At 37.9% G+C, this 25,093-nt stretch overlaps 2 protein-coding genes across 2 annotated transcripts in view; one reads left to right on the top strand and one right to left on the bottom strand.

Moving 5' to 3' along the window:
• Positions 1-12,690, top strand: part of LOC121739293 (SET and MYND domain-containing protein 4) — a 39,179-nt gene extending 26,489 nt beyond the window's left edge. The window contains exons 11-13 of the mRNA XM_042131671.1: positions 4,172-4,387; positions 4,988-5,132; positions 12,434-12,690. Of these exons, the coding sequence (XP_041987605.1) occupies positions 4,172-4,387; positions 4,988-5,132; positions 12,434-12,616 (544 nt within the window). The 3' untranslated portion in view covers positions 12,617-12,690. The remainder of the gene's footprint in view (positions 1-4,171; positions 4,388-4,987; positions 5,133-12,433) is intronic.
• A 1,294-nt stretch (positions 12,691-13,984) lies between these two features.
• The window catches only part of LOC121738946 (centromere protein F), a 28,222-nt gene continuing 17,113 nt past the window's right edge, over positions 13,985-25,093 (bottom strand). The window contains exons 13-21 of the mRNA XM_042131229.1: positions 24,270-24,326; positions 23,965-24,045; positions 23,257-23,538; positions 20,949-21,059; positions 18,131-18,283; positions 16,594-16,745; positions 16,192-16,353; positions 15,409-15,496; positions 13,985-14,239 (exon numbers count right to left, since the gene is read on the bottom strand). Of these exons, the coding sequence (XP_041987163.1) occupies positions 14,066-14,239; positions 15,409-15,496; positions 16,192-16,353; positions 16,594-16,745; positions 18,131-18,283; positions 20,949-21,059; positions 23,257-23,538; positions 23,965-24,045; positions 24,270-24,326 (1,260 nt within the window). The 3' untranslated portion in view covers positions 13,985-14,065. The remainder of the gene's footprint in view (positions 14,240-15,408; positions 15,497-16,191; positions 16,354-16,593; positions 16,746-18,130; positions 18,284-20,948; positions 21,060-23,256; positions 23,539-23,964; positions 24,046-24,269; positions 24,327-25,093) is intronic.

Raw genomic sequence — 25,093 nt, 5'->3', positions numbered from 1 at the left:
AAACACGCCTCTTGTATGGCGCTGGTTGCCTTTTTCAAGGCGGCCACGGACGTCCCCTTGAGATTCTTAGAACTTTGGACGACGTTTGAGATGTTTCCAAGGCTCTCCGTAATCACAACGCCCAACTGGGCCGAAGTCACTTCCTCGTCTACCATCATTGCCGAATCCGATATACCGGAGGACTCCGACAGCCGGCGTGACCGAAGCCGCGGAACACCTTTCGCTGACTCCAGAATCTCGCTCTCGGCCTCGACCTCCAAGGCTCTGATCACTTGATCATTATGATCCTTTTTGGAATCCTTGGCCAAGTCTACGTTATGGCCAGTCGTGGCAGGGCGTCCTCTACCTCGCTTGGAGACAGGTTTTCGCGTCTCCTTGTCCTTCTCAGGGCTATCTGGATTTCCACGCCTTTTACGTAGAAACCTGTCCCGTTCTTTCCCCTTCCCACCAACTCCTTTTAAGCCTTGAGAGGTAGCAGACCCGCTGCCGCTCTCTCCGTCAGTGTCACTTCCAAATAGAAGCCTACTCGTGAAGACAGAGGTGGCCACGGGCGTCGCTGCTCGTGATCCTCCCTCTCCCTCACTCGCCGTCACCATAGATCCAGTATCATCTTGCCTAACGTTGTCCATAGAGCCATTGCCATCGTCGTCGGTTTTCTTCAATCCTCTCTTCCTAACCTCCTTCTCCTCCTTCGCATTATGTGGCCCCCCCGTATACGAGGGCCTGACTTCCGCCGAAACGGAAGTGTGGGATTCTCCAGTCTTACTGGAACCCACCCGGGGATTATTTTTCATAAGGCGACCTTCCATGTTGAAAACCCCATTTTAGGCTGGGTCGACCTTGTGCCCTAATGGCCTGAACTCGCCGAGTGACCATGCAGCCTATCACCGGGCACAAAAGCTTAGGCTTCGGGGCCCACGGGCCCATCCATCTCACATGCATACACAGAATTACACACACAAACACACATACCGGCGTTCAGCCACCCCTCCCGTGTCATCGTGAAAAACGCTCACGATGGCACGGGGGAGGTGCCCAGGGACACGACGTGGACGGACCGGCATCGCCCCCGGGGCGACTAACCCTAAAGTGTCGATTCATTTTTATACTTGAAAAAACCTTCGAATTGTTTCATTTTCAATAATTAGATACTTCATTATATTTCCGAGAATTCGATCTGAGCAAAAACACGATATCTTAACATTTTCTCGATAGAAAAAAATCACAAAAATGCATCTAAATTAGCGACGTAGAGGCGCCAGACGTTGCTTGGACGTTACCATGGTAACGTCACTGGCCACGTCGCGATGGCTTCCCGGTGAGTTATAGCACTTATTGACGGACCGGCGACAGCGGACAGCCACCGTCTTTAATATGATATTTACTTCGTTTTTCTTTGAACAAGGTGCAAAATGCAAGTGCATTGTTTGGGGCTCTTACGTTTCATAGATTCGAAAAGCTTTTGGGCTATACTTTAAACACATTATTTCTTGCTGGTATATCGAGCAGCTTTTTCAATGTATCAGACGAGGACTAAACTTTTAAAAGCGTGTCGGTATATTTGTATCGGTGCGATATAATATACAAGGGTCAGTGCATAATAAACTGCATACAGAACCGAAGCGAGTACTGGCTGCAGCGTTCTACGCCGTAGGCGCAGTGCTACGCTTTCTGTAGACTATTGTTTTTCAACCTGTCATCGTCGTCATAGGTCGAGAGGAGTATTTCAGTAATATAAATATATTAAGTATATAATACTGAAATAGTTATTATATGAAATAAAAATTATATTAATCTTGTTGAAAGAATATTTTCAAAAAGATTTTTATTAGTAGGAAACTTAAAAAAAATATTCATATATATATACAAACATAACATAAAATCAAGGGGGTCACGAAATATTTTCTTATACCAGAGGGATCGCATGATAAAAAAGGTTTAGACCGACAAGGGCCTTTGGCCGTACGGCGATATTTTTTTAAAGTAATGGTGCCGCTTTATAAAGCTTTACTTATACATACAAAATTGAACTATTTCTTGTAAAATTGTGATATAAATCGCCCACTGTTTTTTTGCACATAATATTATGGTTTTTATGTTGTTATTCGAAAATGTGTCACCGCTCCACGTGTCGTTTCGGTATAAACTAAGCCCTAAATAATATTACACGTGTAGCAACGAAATCAACAATAACAACCTTACGAATAAGAGATATTATACTTAGTCTTTATACACATAAAATCTCGCATAATAGAGGATGTTTTATGGATGGAATATTTGCGTTCATTTGCCCGTAATGAGTACCGAAAACAAGGGAACGGTGTTTACTTTCTAAGCCGAGCGTATGAACTGTAAACACGCAGTTCTATACGTAGTTTTAATACGTAATATTATTAATGTCTGTCTGTCGTTCTGTTGCTAGGCGTGAAGCGCTAAACCGATTTTAATGGGTATGGAGATTTCAAAGATTCATAAGTCAAATTTAAGTTATTAAAGTAGATTTTAATTTTTAGCAGCCCTGTAGATTATAAGCTCGAGATGAAAAGAGTTTATTACAGTAAAGTGTAGGATAATCCCCTTCCCGTTTGATAATATCGATGTTTTTTTCCTGGTCGGCCAGGAAAAAAACATCAATTTTTATTATTTAAAAAATATTGGTATCTAAGGCAGTTTTTATTATATAGGCATAGGAATTAGGACTAATCTGAATTAATCCATACTAATAATATAAATGCGACAGTGTGTGTGTCTGTTATTTCGACTTCACGCTTAAACCGCTGAACCGATTTTGCTGAAAGGTATGGAGATACTTTTGAGTCCCGGAAAGGACAAAGGACTTATTGTCCTTTGTCCTTTCCCGTTTCATTTATCGCAAGGGAACAGCGGGGCTAAAATGGACGGTTGAAGAATCATGATATGAATCATAGTATGATTCATTTTTCTAAAATCGCAAAATGCAACTCTGCTTGCAATTAATTTCTGTATTTTTGTACTGATTTGGCAGTTTTGACAATTCATTTGCTGAATTGATTGAGAGGAATTGCTAAATGTGACTATTTTAGCCCCGCAGTTCATTTTTCACGTGCCCGTTCCCGAACAATTAATGTCATTTCCCACGCGATAAACGAATTTTGGCGCAACGGGCGTCATCTAGTCTAAAATAAAGTCTATTGAACTAATAAGCAAAAAAAAATGTTAGTCTTTTGGAGTAAAATTATATCTTATATATAAAATTCTCGTGTCACAATGTTAGTTACTGTACTCCTCAAAAACGGCTTTACTGATTTTTACCAAATTTTATATGCATATTCAGTAGGTCTGAGAATCGGCTACTGGCTACTTTTTATATTGTTAAGTGCATTTGTTGAATAAATAATAGTAAATTATTACAACTCGAGACTGACAGCGACCATTGTTTGTGCAACGGGATAGCGATGGACGTTACCATGGTGCCATAGCCCATACTTATTTAGTCACTTCAATAAAATAATATGGGCGAAATACTTTATATGGCAAAACAACGTTTGCCGAGACAGCTAGTATTTTATATATAATGTTAGAAATACTTTAAAATACGAATGTTATTTTGTATAAGTACATTGAAAGTTGAAACTTACATTCAAATGCTCTGAAAGTGTACAAAGCGCTAAGTCCTGTTAAAAGTTTATACCGGTCGATTTTCTTCATTGCATAATTTTCTTTTTGTACATAAGTCATAACCAAAAATTATAAAATCTAAATTTCTTTCGCATTGCAACGAGAAGAGGCGTTACGATTCATTTATTTAAATTTGGATTAAAGCAAGCTTTTCGGAACATGCAGCTCCACACTGTGAACTGACCATAACATTAATTATTATACGTGGGAGTGGGAAAACCGGCGTCAAACAGCGCTTGCGCTGAGTGAGTGAGTTTACCGGAGGCCCAATCCCCTACCCTATTACCTTCCCTACCCTCCCCTATTACCCTATTCCCTCTTAAAAGGCCGGCAACGCACCTTCAGCTCTTCTGATGCTGCGAGTGTCCATGGGCGACGGAAGTTGCTTTCCATCAGGTGACCCGTTTGCTCGTTTGCCCCCTTTTTTCAAAAAAAAAATATATTAATGTTTTTGTACGTATCAAAAAGCTGGTAATGGAAAATATAGTATGTAATATATTTTGATATTTTTCAGATATTTTGACGGCAAGAACATCATACTGCGGGCTACAAGGCCGCTTACACCGGGCGAGGTGGTATCAGAAAACTATGGCCCTCACTTTCTAATGCGTACTTTAAAAGAGAGACAGCGATCACTGGCCTGCAGATATTGGTTCCAGTGTGACTGTATCGCTTGTAGGGAGGACTGGCAATGTTTGAAACAAATGAACAGCGATACGACATTTTTAAAGTGAGTAAGTAATAAGAACGTTTTTGAATTTGGGAGCTAGGGGAGAGATTAATATTATTCTATTTTTTTTTTATTTGATTCTAGATGTTTTTCTCTACGGTAATATACAGGTTGTTCGGATGAACATCGTTATCCTTAAAACCATGAAAATGCCCGTCAAATGATCCGGATAACGGTGTTCACCCAAACAACCTAACATAAATTATTAAAAACCAATAAAACAATTTTACGTGCTATTCTCCACTTTATTCATTAACTTATATAAATTTTAGCTAAATACACAGCCGGTTTCGAAACAATTCATCATCAGGTGTAGTTAGTTGTAAATTACATACAAATTATTAAAAAAAATCTAAGCATAAAAAACTATGTACTTACCCAATGTTGCTTCATAGTAAATCATTTTATTTTACTTTTATTACGTTATATTTTAAATCGTGTGGGAACTGGGAGCAAAAGTGCTTTTGCTCCCAGCTTTAAAAGGAAAAATTGTTAAGTATATTAAACTTCATAATAAAATTGTATTGCGCGACTTTAAACGTACAAATCGGCTTTTGGAAACGCTTTTCAATGCCTATAAAACCTACTTTACACTTCCAGATGTCCAAGCAGCGAGTGTAAGAGCAAATTCAGAGCCTTTTCGAACTGTATCCCGAACGAGTGCCCCAAATGCTCGGCGCCCATTGATAAATATTATGTGAAGGAATGCTTAGAAAACGTGAAGAAATGCTGCGAAAAATATCAGGTCTGTAATAGACTTTTCAAAGTGATATAAATTAATGGTATATACAGCATGACTGGTGAGACATGTTCAATACTTAAGGAGAGTAGGTACTGTGTACTCGATTCTCATTATAATTATGTAATAAAATTAGGTACGGTACTTAAATTGGGTACTTAATTTTTGAGACATCGCGCCGATACCCTAATCGCGCGCGATGTCCATGCATTGGGTAAATAAACTTTAAGCTTCATTTACTCAGTGATCAAATGCTATATTTTTTTTCATCTAATATAATAAATAGCCAAATATCACGTCCTCGAGTATTGAACATGTCTCACCGGTTGTATAATAATATATTATACTAGCTGTCCCGGTGAACTTCGTGTTCGTGTTCACTTTAAAACCTTCCCTGGACTTCTACGAATATTTTAAGACTAAAATTAGCCCAACCCGTTCAGCCGTTTTCGAGATTTAGCGTTACTAACATAATTGAAAATCCATTTTTATATATTTGACTTTTAAGTATTATCACAAATCTTTTGTATGGGAGTATAGAAAAGTGTTGTTTTTAGACTTTTTCAGGAAATTAAAAAAAATTTTTTTTTAGAATTTTTCTCTCCGTAAGAACCATCCTCGTACTTCAAGGAATATTTAAAAAAAAGAATTAGCGAAATCGGTCCAACCGTTCTCGAGTTTTGCGCTTAGCAACACATTCAGCGACTCATTTTTATATTATAGATAAATATTACTAGATGACGCCCGCAACTTCGTTGCTCCAAAATTTTGGTTCTCGCGGAGGAACCGTACATTTTTTGGGGATAAAAGTATCCTATGTCATTTCCCGGGATTCAAAGTAAGTATCTACATACAAAAATTTCAGCAAAATTTATTATACAATTACCATATAACGTGTAACATTAATTATGATTGATAATAATTATTATTACACTTTAATGTGTGTATATAATATTTTTCACCATGATTGCAAACAGATTTACTGCAAAAGTAACAGGCTCGCTAAAAGAGTTTTACGTTTATATATGAGAAAGGGGTATGAAGATTTTTATATGGAGCCTGGCCGACCTGCCATTGTGTTTTTCCGCATTCACGAATATTTCAAATATTTCAAAAATTGATAGCTAACATCAATAGAAACAAAAAATTAATCTTGGACAAACCCGTGTAAAATGTCACATTTCCATTTTTGAAAAAAATATTCGTGAACGCAAAAAAATACAATAACGGACAATAATGTCGGCCAAAATCTTCATACCCCTTTAATGAAAATCTGCAAATAGTAATAATAATTTTAATTAAAATTATTATTACTATTTGCAGATTTTCATAACATTTCACTCGTAACATACGTCCCTTGAATAACAAGGGACGTATGTTACGAGTTGTATAAGCAATAAGTTTAAATTACATACAGTAAGTAACAGAAATTGTGCAAGCATTTAATACCTAAAAGTGACTAACTCAGTGCAATATTACTCTAACTCAAATGTTAACTTTGCAAAAGGATATAGCAATATTTCTGTTTCTGCTTTACGTTAGTTTAGTTTTACAGCTAATAAAACTTTGCGAATATTAAAAGTAAAACTGCAGTAGACATTTAAATGGTAAAATTATGAAAAGTAGTAATTAATTATTAAAGTTTATTTATAGTTATATAATTTTTAGTTCACACTATCATATATCACGCAGAAAAGAAACGAGACGAGCCAAGACTTGGCGTTGACGAAAAAAATACAAAATTAAAATAGACAAAAAAGCGTGACTTCACTGGACTTTTCAATTTGGTATCGTGACTCTGCATCGCTATGTCTTATTTCGTTTCCATGTACACCTACCCTTACATTGAATCATGCTCGATATTAATTGTAATATTTATCTAATAAATAATAAATTAGGCACTACGCCGTACTGCAAACTCGATAACTATTGTGATACTGGACTACGATCAATTGTATCAGATAAATAATTTTATTATTATTTTGTAGTATTCGCCTATGAGAATACTCTATCTGATTATGAATACGTCCTGATTTAGCTGCACTGTAATGTCTAATTCCAAACACAATATACTCTTGATTTTGTGTTGGGCTTGTTTCGGCGCATCATATGCATACAAACTAACCTCGCAGAATCAAATCACGCACCACGTACCACGCTCCGGCTGTAATACTGAAATAGTTGAAATCTCAGCACATCCGGTACAATATAATAGCCATTCAGCCCCGATTCTACTCTTAGTATTTCAATGCAACATTAATGCAGCTCTCTGTTCCTTGTTCAATCCAGACTGTTTGCTATCAAGCTACAACGTGATATTCTCAGGAAATGGTAAACTAAAGTATTTCTTTGTCGTAGGTAGATAATAGTAGGTTTGTTACAAAATGGACCAAAAGCCGGGGGCAGCGACGGTATGTCGTAATATTTTTATAAATGCTAAAAGTTTTTCTGTAAGTACTATCAGAGAACTTGATTCCTAGGCAGATGGCGGACCTAATTAATTTGGTCGCGTTAAAGGGGCGACCCCAAAAATGACGATTTTATAATAATTCATTTTCATATTTGAAAATAAGCCTCGAATTGTTTCATTTTCTAAAGATAGATACTACATTATATTTCCAAGAATTTGATCTGAGCGTAAACACGATATCTTAAAATTTTCTCGATCGACAAAAATGCCATAACCGTGCATTCAACTAAGTTAATATTTTAACACATTGAATAAAATTATATCATCGAGACACTGATCTGGCGGATTTTTAAAATGTTGTATATTTATCGAGTTATTAAGAAAAAACAAACTTGGCGATGCTTTTTTTATATTTTTTTTCGGCCCCTGTTTCGGGACCTCTCGTTTCCCCTATACATAATACAGGACCATTTCTGCATTGTTTGGCCTTATTTTTTACCTGGATACCTGGCGCTCACCCTTGGCGATGCTTCTGTGTCGTTCTTTTTCACCAGACATGTTATGAAATGCGGGCGTGAGTGTGAAGAGCGAAGGACAATGTTTGATTTTTTAGAATTAGGCGCCCTCTTAATTCAAATACCCATCCGACCTATCACAGTTAATATTGAATTGACATAAGCTGACCACATGACATAGGTCCATCAACTGCCTAGGGATCAATTTTCGCAGTAAATGTAGAGCTAATGCTAAGGACAAACCAGCGACTCTTCAGTTTGGGTTGCGGTTCCTTTAGGAGGTATCTAGTGGTTAATAAGGACTATCTAACCTGCGTTAAAATATTAAAGCTCATTTTTTTTTGGAGTGAACAAGGGACAATGTTGGATGTTAAGGTGCTCCCTCGACGGGTGCATTCGCTTGTAATGTAATGTTACAGAGTCGAGCATTACATTTGTGAGGGAGTAGAGCCGAGCATTACAATGCGCACCTTGTAATGATAGTGTAATATCTTGATACAACTTGTAACATCAACTAGCTATGGAATGCTCAAAGTCGAATGTTACATTACACGCGAATAGTTGTCAGTCAGGGAGGCAGTATTGTAATGTAATGCTCAAAGTCGAATCTATAATGTTACATTGCATGTGAATGCTCGTCGGTCAGGGAGTTATTATTGTAATGTAATGCTCAAAGTCGAATCTATAATGTTACATTACACATGAATGCTCGCGGTGACGCACGTCTTTACATTAAGGGAGCGACTAACCCAAAATTTTCGATTTTATTATTCATTTTTATACTTTAAAATAGGCCTCGAATTGTTTCATTTTCTAAAAAGTTTTTTCCAAGAATTCGATCTGAGCAAAAACACAATATTTAGAAAAAATCGATAGAAAAAAATCACAAAGCAAAATGAATCTAATATTCACGAATTTTGCATTTATTGCCGAATTTATTGCCATAACCGTGCATTCAACTAATTTAATATTTTAACACAATGTATAAAAGTCTATCATTGAGAAATCGACCTAGCGGATTTTTAAAGTGTTATATATTTATCGAGTTATTGAGAAAAAACTAATTTGGCGATGAATCCGCGTCGTTCTTTTTCACCTGACATATGAAAGACGGGCGTGAGTGTGAAGAGAGAAGGACGATGTTTGATTGTTTGGGTTGGTCGCCCTCTTAACATAGTAGAATTGGGGTACAGGCATATATTGTCATATGCTAATTATCTCGCGGAACCCGCTGGGGAAATTCCGAACGATGCCACAATTTGGAATCATTGTGATAAAACTACTTTTGCGGATTTTCGGAATCAGGATGCTTTTTCCATACTTCGAGCTCGGAAATTCTACCACATTTAAACTATGCCATCTCTTATCTAAAATGCAGCCAAGTTATTCAGTGATTGTATAACTTTACCGGCCTTTTAGATATTATATTATTAGACGGCAGATTTTAAATGTGCTAATATTTAGGGTAAATTCACACCGAGACATGAAGCAGTGTTAAATGGGACTGGGGCATCGATTATGCACTATACAGGGTGTAATAAAACTAAATAATAAAACTTTAGGGTTTGTTGTAGTAGAAGCGATACTTTCACAGCGAACTCTACTAGTTACTTTTTTATAATTTTCTATGGAAAAATGACTGGAGTGCTTGCCCATACAAATAACGAAAAATTTCTCTTTTAGCGCTGCTATTTTCACAGTAAACTATGTATAGGGGACCTATACACACCCTAAAACCGATCGCACATTTTCAGCATCGTACGCGCCGTACACGTTGAACGCACCGCATAGTTATTAGTTCACGGAATGCCGCGCGTACGGTGCGAACGAATGTGCGAGGTTTCACGTCATTTCATTCAACGAATTCTAAAATGCGTTCAGTGCGTGAGTGCTGATATACAGGTTGTAACAAAAATAAGTGATAATACTTTAGGGTGTGTACGAGTCCCTTGTTGAAAGTTCACTGTGAAAGTTGCAGCGCTGAAAGACGAAATTTTTTTTTCACTTTTGTATGGGCAAGCGCCCCAGCGTCACGAGTTTTCCCATACAAAAGTGAAAAAAAATTGGGTCTTTTAGCGCTGCTACTTTCACAGTGAACTCTCTACAAGGAACACGTACACACCCTAAAGTATTATCACTTATTTTTGTTACACCCTGTATATTACTAGCTGTTGCCCGCGACTTCGTCCGCGTGGACTTCAGTTTATAGCGCGCGGTGTCAACAAAATTGTTGTTAAACTTAAAAGCTTTCTAAAACCCTGGTTCCCCTTAAATCAAAATACCCAAAAACAGCACATAATGTTTCATTATTTTAAATTAAACTTTATTTATGCCAAATTTTAAAGCTTATTTAGCCCCCCATTACACAACTTTACCCATAAACAGCTATAATTTATCATTCATAAGTTTATGGTTACCTACGTCACTGCATACTGCATAGACAATGTACTGAGTAGTGACTTATAGAAAATCGTGTAAAACAATCTAAAGAATCGATAAACACAATTAGGGATGGTACCACATCTTATAGAAACTTTTAAAAGCAAGCGATAGCGCGATGTAAATGACTCTTAGCGCCATCTGTTTTGAATTTTAGGAACTAACTTAATTTGAACAAATTTACGCATTTTTACCCCCTTACAACCCTTTTTTCCAGTTAAAAAGTAGCCTATGTCCTTTCTCAGGCTTCAGACTATATGTGTACAAAATTTCATTACAATCGGTTCATTAGTTTTGGCGTGAAAGCGAGACAGACAGACAGAGATACTTTCGCATTTATAATATTAGTATAGATCACTTAGTTCTGTTACCATCTTTATAAAGCCATAATATTATTATAGTAGCAGGGAGCGCTTCAAATGCTGAGACGACTGTCACAGTCAATGCAGCCACTGTGTGGCCAATTTAAAATCCATTTCATAAAATATTCTGGCCGAGACAGCCCACTCTGTACTAAAACTGTGAAACTGTCTTTCCATTCTCCAATTTAATAATCCTTCACCATTACTTCTTGTATAAAATGTTAGAAATGTTTTTACGCTTTGCTTCATTTGAGGAAAACTTTAGTTCAGTATAGCGTCTGGCCGATTTTTTTTTTTATGAAATAAGGGGGCAAACGGGTCACCTGATGGAAAGCAACTTCCGTCGCCCATGGACACTCGCAGCATCAGAAGAGCTGCAAGTGCGTTGCTGGCCTTTTAAGAGGTAATAGGGTAGGGTAGGGAAGGGAATAGGGGAGGATAAGGAAGGAAATAGGGTAGGGGATTGGGCCTCCGGTAAACTCACTCACTCGGCGAAACACGCCGGTTTTCTGTGAGAACGTGGTATTTCTCCGGCCGCGCCGGCCCATTCGTGCCGAAGCATGGCTCTGCCACGTGTATCCCGATGGTATGCGCCGGGTAAAATGTAATTTATGTGACTTCATCACTGCACTTTTATGTAATACCAGCTATTTGACCGAGCTTTGCTCGGTATTCGATTAAACACGAATAAAATGACATTTTCTAAAAATGATTCCTAGCTAGATCGATTTATCGCCCCCGAAACCCCCTATATACTAAATTTCATGAAAATCGTTGGAGCCATACAAGAATTGCTCGTTTAAAGATATAAGATTATACAATACATACAATACAACGCCTCTAGTACACCGACGCTGCGAAGTGCGAGCTGCGAAACAGCGGCGAACCGATTTACTGTCCAAACACACTAGGCCGAAGTTACGCGGCCGAAATTCCGCATGATTACGCCCGCTATGTATTTTAAATTACCGATGACACACTATTCCGTCGCGTTCCGTCCGTATATTGTATGCGTTTGACATTGCGGGCGTAAACATGCGGAATTTCCGCCGCGTAACTTCGACCTAGTGCGTTTAGACCATAAAGTTAATATACCTAGCGGAATAGAGAAACAAAGGCCTGAGTAAGAGAGATGTCACTATCAGTAACACTGCGTGGTAAAAAGAGACGTGTGATATACAGCAGCACTCTTTTTTTGACGTCCAGTCGGCACATGCCGCACGTTGACAATTTAATAATGTTCAATCGTGCTTGCGTAAGTGTATACGTACACATATTTTTCACACAGATGAAAATCAATGTTGGTTTTGTATGACAGATTATTGCTCGAGATTATTGCTCTATTCCACTAGGTATATTAACTTTATGGTTTACACACTTACTGTCTCACCCGTCACACGACAATGGCTTATATTGCATCTCGCTCTATTCCTATTACGCAGATTTTTCGCGTTCGCTTCGCCGCTGTTTTGCAGCGTCGCGTCGGTGCAATAGAAGCGTAAAGAACGTTCTTTCCCTATTTTGAATCGATCAATATTTCTTTCGCATGATCTAACGTTGATCCAAACTTTCTGTTACCAGGAATGTGCGAAGTTGATCGAGCAGGACCGTGTGGAGGAGGCTGTAAGCAAGTTGGCTGAAGTTCTAGACACATTCCACGAACACGCTCGTCCGCCGCATAGAGAAACCCATATTGCTCAGGAGTCCTTACGCAACTGTTACGCCGCAGCTGGTAATGTCTACACGTGGAAGGAGAATCAGTAAAATTCATACCTCCAGGCTCCAATGGCGTCCGATGGTGTGATGAGTATGTTGGCAGTAAATGACCAATGTTAATGTTTGTGTTCGGTGTAAGATTTAATCTGACAATGCCACAACGTAACCTGATGTAACTGGCAAATTTTCTGCCCCCTCGCTCTGCTCACTGCGACTATTATCATTATTTCTGCGTTTTTTGGGTTACGTAAATTCGGACTCAAAGGTAAAAACGGGACCCTATTACTGAGATTTCGATGTCTGTCCGTCTGTCCGTATGTCTCCAGGCTGTCTCTCAAGAACTGCTATAGCTAGAGTTATGAAATTTCAATAGATTGTGTATGTCGTAGGATGATTTGATAAATCGAATTTTCGCGAAAATTCTAGGGATATCGCAAAAACACGGATTTATCAAATCATCCTACGACATGTATATCTGTTGCCGCTATAATAATAAATACCAAAAACAAAATATGATTAATATTTAAGGGCCCATACATCAAACGTATTTTTTTGGCCTTTTTGGCTCGACATAGAGTAGGCTCTTCAAATTTTCACAAATCCTTGATTATAATATTATGTGTGCTTTATTATTTAATAAAAATAATAAAATAAAATAAAAAATTAAGCGGGACTCCCTTCCAAAAAAAATACACAATTTTTGGCCTATTTTTGCTCCATAACTGTACGGAACTCTTCGTGAGCGAGTCCGACTCTCACTTGGCCGATTATTATTTACTTTGCGTAAGGGAAGCTATGGACTGTATGGAGTCTATTATTTTATTTGTCGGCACTCGGCGCATGCGATTATGTTGACTGTGTTGCTAGAAACTGTGCATTTATACTGTACTACAAAAGTAAGCAAAAATGTTTTGTATCTATTAATGATGTCACTGATATGTAGTTCCAAACCTTTTATAAAATACTATTTTATACTTAGTGCCTAAACACACTACCGAAGTTACGCGGCGTAAATTCCGCATGATTACAATGTACGGTACGGTATTTTAAATTACCGATGACCATTGAGATGTATGTCCGATGACACACTATTCCGTCGCGTCACAGAATATAACCAAGTCGCGTTCCGTCCAAATTTTGTATGCGTTTGACATTGCGGACGTAATCATGCGGAATTTACGTCGCGTAACTTCGGCCTAGTGTGTTTAGACCTCAGTTTAGACCTTTTTTAGCTTCGTGGTTTAGACACTTAGGATACATCTATTTGTTTTGTGGATATTACTAATTCCGTTTCATAAAGTCTACCTATTTATGTATTGTTATTTCCAATGGTTTTTTAAGTTTTAATAAAATAATAATATACATTGCTTCGTTTCAATTTACAAAATAAAACAACTCGTTACTAACAATAAGTTTATTTAAAAAAATTAAAAATATAAAGTATAAACTAAACTCAATCATTTTCAACATGGTTTTCGTGACCTAATGACCTATTAGTTAGTCAAAGAAGTTCTTGCACGTACACTCCTCATTATCTCCCTCTCCTTCATCTGTACTGGACACTGTACGTTTAAGTGTCTGGACTTGCGTCTGAAGACCTAATATCCTGAGCTGCGCCTGCTCAAAGTTCTCGTTTAGCCGTTGTATTTGAGATTGCATGCGCGCTTGGACCTAAAACAGGAATTATACTTGTTGAATGACTACTTAAGTTAGATTCATACAAGGTGTAACAAAAATAATTCATATAAACAGGGTGTGTGTGTCCATTATATAGAATGTGAAGGTAGCAGCTGCGCTGAGAGAATATTTTGTGATTTGTATAGGCAAGCGTCCTAGCGTCATGACTTTTCCCATACAAAGGTAAAAAAAGTTACTCTCTCAGGGCACATAGGTGACTGTAGTGTATGTCATACCTCTCTACTACATATATAGGGTAGGATACGTTATCATGTTAAGTTAGATAAACAACATTTAAGAAGACAAGAAATCTTTTATTAGTCTCCCAAGCCTGTAACATTGCATGGCGACCACAGAAATAAATCAAGATAGAACGGCGACGCGCGTGCGTTGCTAAGGAATCGATCGTGTCAATTTTTGCTTTGCACGGGTAAGTTATTTGTTAGAACCAGTAACTTACCCGTGCAAAGATATAGCTCCTTTTGACCGATTCGCTTTCGTACTTCTGTTTTTACAATTAGACACTGCACAATGTGCCATTTTTGCACAACCGCTCCGGTGTAATCAAGTCGAGACGTGCGCGCTGACTGAATGGACGTTCAACGAATCTTGCACACTTGTGCAAGATTGAAACACGTGTACTCCACCCGCTTAGCCGTTCTATCTTGATTTATTTCTGTGATGGCGACCGTGCCAGTGCCACACTCGTACTCATTAAGTATTGTCAATGAGTTTTGTTACACTTTGTATATTACTTTGGTACCAGCATCACTGCATTCAGCGCTGGATTAATTTCAATCCGGACAGTATTCCGTATCCATTGATCACATTAAAAGTCGTGAGTGGAAGAAACAGAAAAGTAACAGTTAAAACATTGCCATTTTTTTGTGTAAATGGATGATTTAGGGCCGGAAAATTTGTTTAAAATAAAAAAAAACTATGTGGATTTTATGTGTAGCCAGATATATTAACCAGATGATGAAGTAGGTAAATCACAAGGTTTGTTCAAATTATAATGGAAAAAAATTAGTAATTGCCCTAACGTTAGTTATGTGGTTCTTCTGCACGCGTCTTCAACCATATTTTAATCGCTTTGGCAAACAGGCAAGAATTACAAAAAGCAACGTTTGATAAAATATTAAACTGTCAAAATGAAATCTTACTTGTTCCTTGTCCTTCTCAGCTATTTTCACTTGAGCTCTGGCAGCAGCGAGCTGCCGTTCCAGTTCCGCTATGGACGTCTGCATGCATCTGATAAAGAACATTATAATCGTCAAAATTTACAGCTTCAGTTTTAAAAGACTAAGTACACAACATAATTAAAATGTATGCTAACGCCAAATGCTATTGCACTGCACGAAAAGTTTGCTTTATTTAAATTTTCACACCTCAAGAATCTAAAAGTCTGTGTCTATTAGTTCTGCAGTCGTTTCAGCGAACATCTTCAGAACACTTGCTATAAATATTAGCGTTTACATGCAGCTCTTCTGCAGCCATTTTAGTTTCACCTGCTACATATATACATCTGTTTCCTACAGTAATTTCAGCATTCACCTTTAGAGCAGTGTTTCCCAACCTGTGGTCCGCGGACCTCTGGGGGTCTACTAGTATATTATGTATGGGGGTGCGCGGTCTCATCTCTGGACCATAATATTACATAACATGAATTTATGCAATTAATTACTGGGTCCGTGAAAACTGTGCTCGGGGCCCGTGGCTGAAAACGGATGGAAAACACTGCTTTGTAGCACAGTTTACTTGCGTATTGTGTCTGTTCTCTCCGAGGCCCGATGCAATGCTCTTGCCGCCTCATCCCTCGTCCTGTCCAGCTATACCTAATACCTATAGTAAGCGTTTATTCGCAGCTCGTCTTCCGCCATTTTAGCTTCACCTGTTACATATCTGTGTCCTAAAGTAGTTACAGCATTCACCTTTATAGCACTTACTTGCGTATGGTCTCTGTTCTCTCCGAGGCCCGCTGCAATGCTCTCGCCGCCTCATCCCTCGTCCTGTCCAGCTCGCCGCCAAGCTGCGCACACTCGTGCAGCTTCTCCTGGAGACGCTTCTCGTTGGCCAGCACCGCTTCCTCCATGCGAATAACGTTACCTCTATAATTTGAAATAACTTTTATTAAAAGGCTTCTACAAAATAATTGTCAGAGAACAAACTTGTGAACGTATTTAACACAAATAAATTACTATAAAGTTTTAAAGCTGATCTAAGCAATCTTTAAACGACACAAACAATAATATCATATCGGTAACTTTAATCTACAACAGTTTTCTACAAAATATAATAACCGGACATTGTGAAAAGGGTAACCTCTTTGCGAGGTAAGAAGTACATACTTGAGTCTTTCTATTTCATTCTTATACGAGGTATTCATTTCGGTTAGCTGCGTCACCCTTTGACTAAGTAATGCTATCTGTTTCTCTTCCGAGGACTTGTCTTGAGTTGGTTTCTCTATCGGTTTAATTTTACTGTTGAGCAGCATGTGAATCTGTTTAAAAAAATCACTTACAAGCTAAAAATTCAGGATATTTTATAATTAATTTGACAAGATTATGACGCCCGCAAAAACTTTTCGTTATAATTCGTATATCGCGCGCGAACCGTAGATTATTCCAGGATAAAAAGTATCGTATGTCCTTTAACGGGATTCAAAATATCTCCATACCAAATTGCATAAAAATTAGTTCAGCGATTTTGGTGTGAAAAGGTAACAGACCGACACACTTTCGCATTTAAATATTAGTATGGATTCTATAATTGGTAAGGAGATTCAAATATTGTGAGAATAACATCTACTAGCACATCAAGACGTAATAATATAGTATCAGTTATAGCAAGCATTGATTGCTACACCGCAAATTATCCACTTGCTATGAGCGTGGTCACATTTCCTATTTCATGTCAGTATCCGAGACCAATAGTTAATAATATACCGCCATACTAAAGGCCATAGACGTACCGCAAGTTTCAGACTGCTTTAGAGCTGTCGTGTTGAAATTTGAACTGCTCGAGCGGTCCGTGTATAGCGGATATGAATTAAGTATGAAAACTGCAGACGACTGCGGCGACCGCATTTTGCAGTCGTGACCGACTGCTCTAGAGCGGTCGCGATAAAAGTACCGACCGCTCAAGAACTGCTCGAGCGGTCCGTGTATTGCGGATATGAATTAAGTATGAAAACTGCAGATCGCCGTGCGGCGACCGCATTTTGCATTTGCATTAATATCTTAGAGCAGCCTTTCCCAAAGTGGACCATAACGCCCCCTTGTGGGCGCTGAAGGTCTAAAGGGGGGCGGTTTGGGGCCCAGAAAAAAATAGGGACATCGTGTAGAGGCTTGAGGGGTGATTTTTTTCAATTGAATGCAATTTAAATGGGAGCGCTAGAACATTTTTTTTTCTCAAAGTGGACAGTAGACAAAATAAGCTTGGGAACCTCTGCTGCAGAGTGTAGAGTAAACAAAAGAGATAGATTGACAAAGAAGTCTATCATTTTGCCACTAATTCGTAAGAATACTATTGATGTCCACAACTTCGTTGCGTAGAAATTCGTGTATTTCTCGGGAATCATATTATATTTTTCAGGGCTAAAAAGAATCCAATGACCTTTCTCGGGGCTCAAAGTATCTCCAATGTCCTTACCAAATTTTAATAAAATCAGTACAGCGGTTGAAGTGTCTAAACACACTATGCCGAATTTCCGCGGCAGAAATTCCGCATGACGGAATGTCTTCATGGTGTGTCATCGGTAGGTAATTTAAAATACATTGCAGCCGAACTTCCGCCGCGGAACGGTAATGTGTTTAGACACAAAGCGTGAAGATTGTGGAGGTAAAATTAGGATGGTCTTCTGCCATGCTAAGTCCACATTATTACCTTTTCCCTGGCAGAATTTAGCTCTCTGGCCAGTTGTTCCGCATTATGCTCAGCGATTGCTTGATTCTGCTGAGCATCTTTTAGCTTGATCTGCGTCGATCTCAACAGGTCCGGTATTGGTGCTAGCTCCTGCAGCTTCTCTTGAAATACAAGCTGTAAGAGATCAACTCTTAAAACGGTGATTTTTAAAGTTAAGTATACATAATATTGACTCTACGCTTATCGGCTTAACAGGACTTCCCAAACTATTTGTAATACCCTGGGATCTCTGACACCTTAGAGTAGGTGTGTAATTTGGTTACTATAACCAACAAAACTATTCGATTTTGCTATTAGTAGGGGCCCTCGTATTTTCTGACATTATTATTCGACAGCATTACGCTGCAGAATGTTTACTATTAGAATAATTATTATAATACCTAATGCTACCGAAAGCAAAACACACTAAATTATAATAACTCCAAATTCTAAAATCTTTTAAAAAATAACCTATTTTTCAGCAAACATTCCGGGAAAACAAATTTTCCGTGTATTTATTATTACGCAATTTTGCCGAGAGCTGCGGAAAATAAAGAAAAAATGATTGGCTTCGATATTAAATGTTTATTTTAAGAGTTCTAAGTTTATTCGATGGCTTCAAGGCGGGTTCGATATTTTGTAAAAGAATATAAAACCAATATGGAGGCCTCCCAACGGCATAGCTACATTCCAGTATAAACCAATATTCTAATGTTAATCCTGAAAGTACTGTATAAAATTGCATGCACCGAGATAAAATAATACTTATAAATGTTAAAACATTATATTATACAAACATTTATTAACATTTTAAATATAATTTAAAGATTTCATTATATATTTCTACAAATAATTTCACACAAGTATAAACAAAGAAAGTAGAGTTAATCCTTTGTTTATACCTGCCTGTCTAGCATACGCCAACGAGATATCTCACTCTCGAGATAATTAAAAACTACTCGTCTCATAATGCCAAAATCTCGACATTATCTCCACAAAACTGTATACAAATGTGTTATTTCGATGATACATCTACGCGAGAAAAAATGTTTTTTTGTCAATAGAGATGATCCATCCAAATGATCAAACATCGAGGAAATATGTAGAGTGAGATATCTCGTTGCCGTATGCTAGGCAGCCTGATAAACAAAGGATTAACTCTAATTTCCATCTAGTGAAAATGAGTTTTCCGAATTTCGAATAGGTATAAACTTAAGCTACTTTCATCGAGACAAAAATCATAATACGGATTTCTCGAACAAATATTTTCGGAAACTAAATTGCTGGCAATATCTAATGTTCAAATAACACTCAACTATTTCGTTTACTTGTTGGCACGCTACAATATCGTAACTTATTTCGCGCCCGGCCTTTTATCCGATCTAAGGATTTCTGTTCAGCTAGCTGGGGTCCATCTCTCGTACCTTGAATTTCGGCACTATTTATTTTACGGTTAGAGGTATTAGTGGTAACCAATTGGAAATGAGGAACAAATTTTTGAAATTATGATCAATCATAAACATTTTTAGTAAGGTTTACAAATTTCTTTAGCGACATTGTGCACTTTTTAAAGCGTGCGTTAGGGACACGTCACCACCTTGTCAGAAAGGTCGTAAGCGCCAGTCCGCCCGCCTTATGCTAAGTACTCACAAACCGTTTTGCTCGATCGAGCAATAACGTCAAGCAAAACCCGCGGCTTGGGCATAGTAAAAGGAGGGGAATAAGTTATCCTCATACAAGCCACGTACGGCATACAACAAAATCTCGGCCAGTTTTAGAGGCTGGTAACGCCGAGTACGTGGCGACGCATTGATACTATGGCGCACACATACAAGCCGCGCGCGGTGCCTTTGTATATAACTTACTTCCCCTCCTTTTACTACGGCTTGGGCTTTCGTCCATACATTCAGCATTGTTAGATAGTTTTATTATAAATCAATATATTTAATTCCATCGAGCCGGCTCGATGCGAGCCTTCGAGCTGTCAGTTTTGCGGTCTACACAGTAATTATTACTCGATTTGGAGTAAAACTATCGTGCAAAACTGCATGTGAGTTCGTAAGCCGTCGGCGCGGTGTATGTGAGAAAGTAATAGTTATACTAATATCGCGTCTTCTTTACCGAGCGGCCAAAACGCCTTCTCCTACTCTTTCATTTTTACTTCTGCCGGCACTCGGACTGCAGTCTGCAAGTCCTTGTTTTTATGTAACTTTAATCAATATAATCTTACACAAAACTGGCCATTTTTACAATAAGTTCAATGAGTGCGAAAAAGATAGCAATACAATTTCAAAAGCGAAGAATCAGTGGAAGCTTTGAAAAAGAAGGGAAATTCATCTCTGTTATTATGTGTAGACGCAGATGAAGTCGCGGGAACATTTCATTCAGGGAACTTTAATTCATAAAGTTACTAACAGCTAACCTCCACAAACTTTGTTTTCCCAAAAAACGTTATTTCGGGTAAGTATATAAAATGGATGATGGCCGATTCTCAGAAATACCCAATAAGCACACAAAATTTAATCAAATATTTTGACGAATCCTGGTCGAGCTTAATAATATTTTCATACAAAATTAAAAATTTGTTTTTATATTCAAATCTACCACCCACTTTTTGCAAACCCTACTGATTTTTAATTAAAAGTCATACAAAGTAATTAAGTACTGAGGAAACGCTGGATGAAAAATTGATAAAAATTCTATTCTAATCATTCGTCCCATTAGGACGAAAATTTATGGGACGAAAGACTCAACTACTCATTGAATTAACGTTTGTTTGTTTATTTATTTATGTATTTACCTTAACTCTTTGAATTTCGAGGTTGATTTGTTCGCTTATTCTGGCGTTGTCCATGTCCATCGTGTCCATTTGACGCTTCTGCTCCTCCACCAGCTGCTGTGCCTGAAGGTACTACGAAGGAAAAAGCCGTAAATTGGTAAAAGTATTTCTCACAAAGCTAATTATGCGGATTTTCTTCGTAGGCCCACAATGGCCCATCACGAGCGATTACAAGCGTGCAGCATAATATTCGTATTTGGTAACCCATCGCCGACGTCGATTGTGCAGGGCAACTTCACAATCATGGCTCAACATTACTGGTCGGATATTTCTATACTAAAAGCATTTATTAACTAGTCTCGTACGATACTTCACGAAACTGACCACAAATTGAGTTGTTGCGAAATTTCGTTTAAATTTTGGGTGCAACCACAAAATTAGATGCTCAACACGGGCTAAATAAACCCGGTCGCACCGGGTGCAGGAAAAACAAAATCGAGCTCCCACACAATACGAACTTAAATATTTAGTAGGCACGGAAACAAAGCTATTAGCAAACGTAATTGTCTATGCTTCGACAAAGGGATAGTGTTAATGTATTCGATTTGATACCCAGTAGCGGCGTTAAGGAAGAGGGGACGCTGGGCGACCGCCCAGGGCGCCAGATAAAAAGGGGCGCTGAAGGCAAACAAAAGGAGCGGCAATTTTTTCAGCACTACGGCTACCTGCAGCACCCTGTGCGCCGAAACAATCACGCCCAGGGCGCTGCTAGTGCTAAAACCGGTATTGTTGATACCAAAATTGGTACTCAAACCGCACCGGTTGAATAGATGTTCAGGCTTTGCGGGTTCTAGTATCTTTATTTACATTCACATACTTAGTACCTAAGTAATGGATGATTTTTTGACAGAAGCTTCGATAAACTTCAATTAAAAAACCCCCATAAACCGTTCTAGTGAGAACAAAAAATTTTCAATGTTCCCGGGTCTGGAATATATATATATATATATATATATATATATATATATATATATATATATATATATATATATATATATATATATATATATATATATATATATATATATATATATATATATATATATATATATATATATATATATATATATATATATATATATATATATATATATATATATATATATATATATGTATATAAACTAAATTTAATACCAATGGTATATCGTAAGCCAATCAGAGGCTCTATTAATATCTACTCACTACTTTTATGGGGGTTTTTTAATTGAAGTTTATCGAAGCTTCTGTCAAAAAATCATCCAATAGTTAGGTACTAAGTATGTGAATGTAAATAAAGATACTAGAACCCGCAAAGCCTGAACATCTATTCAACCGGTGCGGTTTGAATACCAAATTTGGTAAAAACTCAAAGTTGACTGACTGACTGATTGACATAGTGATCTATCAACGCACAGCTCAAACCACTGGACGGATCGGGCTGGAAGGCATGCAGGTAGATGTTATGACGTAGGCATCCGCTAAGAAAGGATTTTGATAAATTCCAACCCCAAGGGGTTCAAATAGGGGATGAAAGTTTGTATATAATAATACTTCTTAACGCGAGCGAAGCCGCGGGCAAAAGCTCGTAATATATATTATCCATGGACGCTTCGTACCACGTTCGCGTCAGTCTGGCCCCTGAAGGACTTGTGTTACAGGTACCAAACAACGAAAATGTATTATTATCCATACTTCCATACTAATATAATAAATGCGAAAGTGTGTCGGTCTGTCTGTCTGTCTGTCTGTTTGTCTGTCTGTTACCACTTCACGCCCAAACCGCTGAACCAATTTTGCTGAAATTTGGCATGGATATACTTTGAGTCCCGGGAAAGGACATAAGGTACTTTTTATCCCGGAAAATGTACGGTTCTCGTGCGATAAGCGATTTTTGGCGCAACGGAGTTGCGGGCGACATCTAGTACTATACATATATTTAAAATTTTTATTATATCATACAGTTACACATATTTAATACACATCCAGACCCGGGAACATTGAACATTTTTTGTTTCGTCGGCGGGATTCGAACCCGCCACCCCCGGCTTGAGCTGCCACACACTCTACTAATTGTGCCACAGAGATCGTCGATTAGTTAATTATACCAATTTATACTAACATTGCATATTTTTTATGTAAAAAAATATGCAGATGAATTTGCAAAACGGGTCATCTGAACATAATTATACAAGTAATTAGAAACAAAATTCTTACAATAGACAAAAATTGACAAAATATTCCTCATGTTTTATTTAATCTATGTCTACCTTATTAAAATTCCTAATAATACCTTGACTCTGTAATCCTGCAACTGATCGTTCTGTTCTTTCATGAGCAGACGTAATTCTTCAATTTCATCCCTGGCCTCTCTGTAGCACTGCTTCAGAGCTTTAACATTGACCTCCTGTTCAAAAGCCTGCTCTTTGGTTCCCAGTAGAGAGTTAGTTTGGGCTGTGAGTCCCTCGAATTTCATCTCCAACTCTCGAAGCTTGTGTGCCACTTCGCGATGGAGGCATCTTTCCTTCTCCAGTTCTTCTTTCTGCTTTTGAAACTCCGTTCTGAGTATCGCACACTGGAACAAATTCGAGCTACATTAGAAAAAAACGTTTGACAATGCATAAGTGACCGTCGCTTTTAAAGCTGTTTTACAATACTGCTATTGCCGAATGAAATAAGGAACATGACTTTATCTACTGCTCATTCAATGATAATAATATTTAATTTATTGTTATTGTGACAGTAAGTTTCTCAGTAGAGGAGACTCACATCCTTGTAATAAAAAGATTTACACTTTGTATACAGAATACATACTACATACACATTACATATTTTTCCCCTGTCTCTCTTTTCTACTTTGAAACTATTCTAGTTGACTCAACTACTGAACGTACCCAAGTATAATTGACTCAGTGTATAAAATACGAGATACAATTTTGTATTTAACTTACTCAAAGGAACTGCGAGAAGGGCAACAAAAGCAAATCATCGGAGAATTTACCTCGGTGACTTTTGTTTTAAAATTCTCCTCCGTCTGGCGCAGTTGAATCTGAAGTTTCTGAATTTCCTTGTCCCCCGGTGTCTGAAAAGTTTAATTCTGCTTATACCTGGCGAGTTCATTTGAATTCATTTAATTTTTTACAACATTTATTGGATCGCTTACACAGTGCGAGATGCTTGCAAGTTGTAAGTGCATTGAATATTTTGTATCAAACCTATCACAGAAACTGCCTATGTAAAAAAGAGAAAATACAGCTGTAGGTAAAATTACTGTCCAGCAACCGTATTATTTAGTAATTTACTTACTTGTCCTGAATTTGTGTTGCATGGCGCTGGACAATGCAGGTCTCCGTGCATGGCGCACTGAAAGAAAAGTAAATAAACCTACTGAGAAGTATGTACAGTGTACACTCAGGGCCCGATCTAAGGGGGGGGCGAGCCGGGCATTTGCCCAGAGCCGCCAGAGCGGCAAAAATGAGGGGCGGCAAAATTAACTTATTCCTATCTTCTAACCTAGCCATTACCTATCCACCACCCAAGTTTGAAAATTATACCTTCCAATCTACTTTAGGCTGGATATTGGAAATATATTTTAAGTATTTTACAGTTTAGTTACTTACATATTCCCCCATTATACCCCAACAAAACTAGGACTTGTATGGTTTTCTGTATGTAAAGGGCGGCAAAAATTATCTTTGCCCGGAGCGGATAAATAGCTAGATCAGGCTCTGTGTACACTAGTTATTATATTTTGCAAGATGGTCACAAATTTCCGCTCATTATAAGTACTTATTTTGATAGTTTCAAAATTAAAAAATCCTCAATTTGATATTATAACATACCTACCCGGCAAACACAAATCTATTTCTCTCAAGATAAAATCTATCATGCTGTAGAGAGTGCCAAACCATTTTTAACCGACCTCCAAAAAGGAGGAGGTTATATTATGTTCGGCTGTGGATATTTTTTTATTTTTATTTGTGTATGTTCAACGATTACTCCGCCGTTTGTGAACCGATTTTCGAAATTTTTGTTTTGTTGTATGAGGTTTCACTCCAATTTGGTCCCATTTTCACAAAAGTGGTGACCTGATGATGGCAACCATGAGTAATCGGGGAAACTCCTCAAAA

This window comes from Aricia agestis, chromosome Z (assembly GCF_905147365.1).
Source record: "Aricia agestis chromosome Z, ilAriAges1.1, whole genome shotgun sequence".
Classification (NCBI taxonomy): Eukaryota; Metazoa; Arthropoda; class Insecta; order Lepidoptera; family Lycaenidae; genus Aricia; species Aricia agestis.
This window is presented reverse-complemented; position numbering and strand designations above follow the sequence as displayed.